General features: G+C 37.5%; 1 protein-coding gene across 1 annotated transcript; it reads left to right on the forward strand.

The window, feature by feature from the left end:
• The first annotated feature begins 3,920 nt into the window (after positions 1–3,920).
• On the forward strand, positions 3,921–5,095 carry LOC142162105 (putative F-box/kelch-repeat protein At1g15680). The gene is made up of 2 exons (XM_075218416.1): positions 3,921–4,529; positions 4,622–5,095. Exons 1-2 carry the CDS (start codon positions 3,921–3,923, stop codon positions 5,093–5,095), a joined length of 1,083 nt encoding a protein of 360 aa, XP_075074517.1.
• Positions 5,096–5,762: the final 667 nt, after the last annotated feature.

Raw genomic sequence — 5,762 nt, forward strand, 5'->3', positions numbered from 1 at the left:
AGTTCAAAAAAAGACAAAAGGACATTCAGATGATAAAACATGCTCGGTGTAACAACACTTACGCATATTCCATTCCTTGGGGAATGGCATCTTTTCGGCAAGAATGAGATCTGAAGTTCTGACCCGAACGAAGTGGTTCATCCACTCCCGGTCTTTATCTTTATCGGTATTGGCGAAACAAGCTTTGGCAGACCGATGCCTCAGTTTGACTAGGCCCCCTCGATAGAGGCAATGAAAATACAATCTAATCAGGTGATCGAGGGTGAAAGACATCCCCTCGACCATGTTTGAGAAATGTCTAAGCAAATAGATGATTCTTCAAAAAGAATGATAAATCTGACCAAGCGTCACTCGATATTCTCGGCAAAAATTGAGGATCACCGGGTCTATCGATGGAGAAGAAGAACTTACAGGACCCAAGGTAAAGGGATACGTATACACACTGAGAAAACCAGGTTTGTGTGTAGTTATATCCTCTTCCGGAGAAGGGATCTCTACTTATACCACCTTTCCCCAGTGGCAATCTAGTTTTACCTTCTTTATGTCAGTTATTAGACTAACATACTAAGACATGGGTTCACAGCGGCCCAATATCGAAGAAGGTTTATCAATTTTGAAGTCGGAGGTTGTCTCGAAGGTCCCAGGAACACACTCCCCGACACTGGGGGGCACTACCTTTTTGCTTTTAGACGATCGTGACGAAGAAGGGGCTTCCCCTTTTTGTGGTATTGTTTTAGAAGTTTTTGCCATGGTTGTAACAAAAGTTTCAAAGCAGGGTGACAAAGAATTGAACACGGAAGAAGAGTGAAGGCAGGAAATTGTTAATGAAGATTTGAAAATCTGAAGATTTTGCAAAGGTTTGAAAGATAGAGAATTGGAGTATTTATAAGTTACTAGGGGGAGTTAAAAGGCGACCAATAGCGGTTCGTGGGCTTTTCGAGAACCGTGTTTGATAAAACCCCTGTACAACTTTTCTGTCACGCCAATTAATGATCTCACATGGTTTACGTCATTATGGGGGCATCAAAGAGGGAAGAACTCAAGATCATTTCTTATCATTTCATTCTAAGAAACACGGGGACTATCTGTATCCGGCCAAAATTGGGGAGTTCGACTTTGTGGCTACTATGCCGCTCCACGCCCAACCTCGAGAAGTCTAAAGCAGAACGTGAGGTACGACCCCATGATGTGTCCCTCGAGGGAGCACATCAAAGGCCCACTATGGTTGATATCGGGGAAGTACAATCGATGATCGTCATGAGAAGGCGGGAAAGCTCCTAAATATACGTGTTTAGAGCTGGTCGGGTCTGCAAGAATAGTACAAATCCGTACTAAGTCGTTGTACAGTTGTACTAATATCATTTCCTCGTTATTATTAGACATGTATATGTTGAGATTTCCCCCTCCTATATAAAGGAGACCTTTGTCATTTTGTAAGGGATTCGGATTATTACACAACATATTGAATACAATACAACATTCTGTGCTCTTTGCTAACATATTTGTTCTTCACATTTATTGCTTATTATTTCATTGTTCATTTATTGTTCTTCATTTATTGCTTATTATTAACCATGAAAGGCCATCTTTGAGGCCCTCATTATCATTGATTCTTCATCAATTGTTCATTGCTATTAGCTTCACCTAGACCTCGAGGCCCTGCTCCAGCCAGATCGAGGCCTAGCCTTGTGACCCTATTAGTTTGCATTTCTTATTTTCCTTACTTACACTTAGCATCTACTGCATAACAACTAGTATTAAAATAGATCACGTATTTTTAGAACCACAAAATAATATATAATTGTAATTACCATTTTCAAGGTAAATATCTTTCTATTTTTAAGTCCTTATTATACTTAAATGCATATTTGAGTGTGTGGACTAATTTCTCTCCTTGATTGTGGTGAGAACATGTTATTTACAAAGGATTGGTAAAGTCCAGGCATTTTGAGTTGACACAAGAAGTGAGTCATAGCAGGTAATGTATTGGAGCCATCTTTTGAGGTTAGAATGTTAGAAGAAGTCACACAAATATTTTTAATAATCTTGGCATGGGTCTAATTTTGAAGAAAGATGTCACTAGTTTTTATGTTGAGTTCTAAGTCTTGATATAAACCAATGTCATTGGTGTGATGCTTGAGTAATTTTTGTTGAAATGTGTTTCTTGCTATTGTGCTTAATTTTGAATGTTGCTCGAGGACGGGCAAGAGTTTAAGTGTGGGGTGTTGATAAATGGCTAAAAATGCTTATTTTTCTGTGTACTTTCATCTCTTAACTTTTGTGAATATTGGAGGTTACATGAGTTTTGGTAATGAATTATGCTCATTACGTGCATTCTTATGTGTAGGAGCAAGTTGGACGAAAGGTGAGCAGAAGAAGTTGATTCGGGACCAAAAGACAAAAAAAGAACTTTACTCATTCACTCTCGCGTGCACACAAGAGTGTGAACGAGCTAGATGAAGGGAGCTTGGAAAAAATGGAAAATTATGGCAAAAAGACATGGATGTACACGAGAGACCTAGAAGAAAAAGAAAAAGAGAAGTACTTCGCTCGTTCACTCTCGCGTGCGCACGAGAGAGTGAACGAGTTGACCTGAAAAGTCTGTTCCAAAGTTGGCTTGTATTATTTCGCCCCATACTAATCCCATCCCATATAAATAGTCTTTAAACTCGCTTTTGAGAGGGGAATTCGACCAAAAGAGGAGATTCAACCTAAGGAGGAGAATTTCACCTATGGAGGGGGATTCGATCTAAGGAGGCAAAAACACGCAAGGAGCAAGGCGGATAATTCTCCTACAAGTTATTCACTTTCTTCTTCCTATTTCTATTATTGGTTATGAATTTGTATTGTAGTTTTACATACTTTTATGAGTAGCTAATTCTGTTATCTAGTTTTTTGATGAAACTTTTTGTAGGATGAATTCTTTATATGTTTTGATATAATTGAGTCTTTGAAATTTTTATTTATTCAACTACGTGCTTATTTTAGTTAATTGAAGAGTTATTAATTAACGATGCCTATTTTATTATGTATTGCTTGAAAAAGATTACATATTTAGGTGATTGTTGAACAACGTCACTCCTAACGTATATGACAGATCATACGACGGGTTTAAAAGCGAGATTAGAGATAACAAAGCTTTGACATGATCATAGTGAGCAGTGAAAAAGTGCGAGCTAGCGTAATTCAAAAGAATATGACTAATACATTATTGTAGTTGCTCGAGAAAGAATTACGATAAGTCGAGTGTTCACGATTAGTAGAGAATAGTTAGACAAAATTATAGAAGACGTAGCAGGAAAGATTCTGACAATTGGGGAAATCATAACTCTAGACCCCCTTAATCTTGTCTCCAATCCTTAGTATCTTTAGTTGTTAATTAACTCCTTTAATTTATTAGTTAATTAATTAGACATAAGAATCTTAATATTTCTAACTTAGGAATTATTCGAGCTTGTCTTCTTAGTGATAATGAACAGTTGTAGCTAAACCTTAGTTCCTGCATGAGATTCGACTCCGGATTCTTAGACCGGATTATATTTGCAGCGACTGCTTATCCTTTTTAGGACTAGAGTTGGGCGTGATCAAACTCGTATAATAATAGAGTCTTTAATTTTGTTATATTAAAGAAGTTAAATTTTACTCAATATAAGTTAAAGTAACAAAACTTTACTCACTATAATAATAAAATTATTATTATAGTATTAATAAACAGATCTTGCTGTTATAATGTGAAGTTTAGTGACTTAACTATTATAGTACATTCAGTGTGACCTAAAAAAGAATTGTGATTTTAAGTCCCTATCTAAAACTCAAAAGTAAATCCTCGTACTACTTATTTTCTAGATATGTAGTTGAAGAGAAAGACGCAACTCACTTCCCCAGTTCCCTCTTTGAAACAGTGATACGAGGAAAGAGGAATGCCTAGGATGTTGTCGAATTTCACACTGCCTTGCCATGCCCTCGATGACGAGCAAACTGAAACAAAGGTATTACTATTGACTCCCCATGAACTATCACTTAATAATTTGGACAATCTGCTTGACGAATTGTTGATTGAAATTATTGTTAGGCTACCAAGTAAAGATGCTATTCGATGTAAGACTGTTTGTAAGCGTTGGTGTTCTCTAATCTCAGTCAGTATTTTGGACCATCACCATCTTGTTTTCAAACGTTGTCAGTGGTGCATCACCATTGAACATTGTTTCCCACGCCAACAATCCCGTGGCTTCATTGACTTAAGCTTTTTGCCTTTTCCCAAATCGGACATGCTCCTGCTCGTAACGTCTGCTGATTTAATGTTGTGTTGTCAAGACAATAAAGACCTGTCTTGTTCCATCAACTTTTATGTTGTCAATATGCTAACAGAGCAGTGGATTGCTCTCCCCCCTGCCCCTCCTGGTCTTTTAGTGGATTCGACCGTCACTGGCTTTATATGTAAACCTGACTATAAAAGTAATCCTAATACTAGTTTTAGGTTCAGGATAGTCCGGATTCCTGATGGTAATAGCAAAACACCTAGTTTTGAGGTAAAGATTCAGGTGTTTTCGTCCGAAAATGTGAATGGAAGTGGTTCAATGTTTCATCACCCTGTATGTTGAAACATCGTGGATTTAGACAGATTCTTGTTTACAAAGGATTACTTCATTGGCTAAATGGTGATGGTATATTCGTGTATGATCCATTCTGTGATCCCCAAAGATTCTCTCGTGTAAATGATCTCCCGGATAAATTAAGTGGCACGGATTGTTATGGAGTATCCGAAGACCACCTATGCGTCGCGCGATTAACTGGTAAACATGATCCTGACAGAAGAAAAAACCCTTCAGTAAGTGTATGGGAACTTGAGAACTACAACATGGGTCGTTGGTGTTTGCGTCACAAGATATATCTCAGGCAGCTTTCCTTTATAGGGACTTCACTGGAGATGTATTATTGGAATATTCGATCCCTAAATTGCCATGTCCGAATACTAACTTTCCATCCAGCTGATGGGAATATTCTGTATTTAGCAATTGGATTTCATACAATCCGTTGCGATATGAAAAAGGAAGTAGTCTTGGATTGCACCAAGGAAGATCCCCATATTCTATGAACTATGAGTTTGCTGCCTTCCTTTGAACTTGTCATCACTCGATCCGGACCAACACCACTGCCTTTACTTCCACACTTTTCAGAGCCCGACATGCAAGAGTAAATCATCCTCTTCATTAATTTACAAGTGTCATGTCTAAGATATTGCTACTTACTGTGTTTCCTAGTTTATTTTTTATTTTTTTGTCAAATCTGTTCTGTTTGTAGAATCCTCTTGGAAATATTTCATTGTGCACATTTTATCTAATTAGGTTGAGCATTTATTTTCATGGATGTTCTGCAATACTGCCTTAACTCCTAAAGTAGTCTTACTGACTTGGTTAATGATGATGAAATCAAAGTATTCATGTTTTGATTGTTTTGTTGCATCTGTAATTTCTCATGATGCGCTTCTATATCATTATCCTTATCTGCTTTATATTTATTGCTTGCATGTTTCTTTTGTTGCTCCAACGAGACAAGAAAAGGCAACGAAACAAAGACTTATTGAGGTTGAAGTCTATAACACATGTAATAATGCATCAAAACCATCCCAACAATTAACAAATAGAACCACCATCACCACCTTAGCTAGAGTAGCCTAAGACACAAATATAGCAAGTATTTGCTCTAAAGTTAACATCATTACCCTTCAATGGCAAGAGCTGATTCCAACTCCCAATGACTAG

Source organism: Nicotiana tabacum, chromosome 7 (genome assembly GCF_000715075.1).
Source record: "Nicotiana tabacum cultivar K326 chromosome 7, ASM71507v2, whole genome shotgun sequence".
Lineage (NCBI taxonomy): Eukaryota > Viridiplantae > Streptophyta > Magnoliopsida > Solanales > Solanaceae > Nicotiana > Nicotiana tabacum.

Excerpts from the sequence above, each read along its gene's own strand:
- LOC142162105 (XM_075218416.1), top strand. The coding sequence starts at position 3,921 with ATGCCTAGGATGTTGTCGAATTTCACACTGCCTTGCCATGCCCTCGAT. Across the intron at positions 4,530-4,621 it reads GCAAAACACCTAGTTTTGAG|ATTCTTGTTTACAAAGGATT; the intron begins GTAAAGATTCAG and ends GGATTTAGACAG.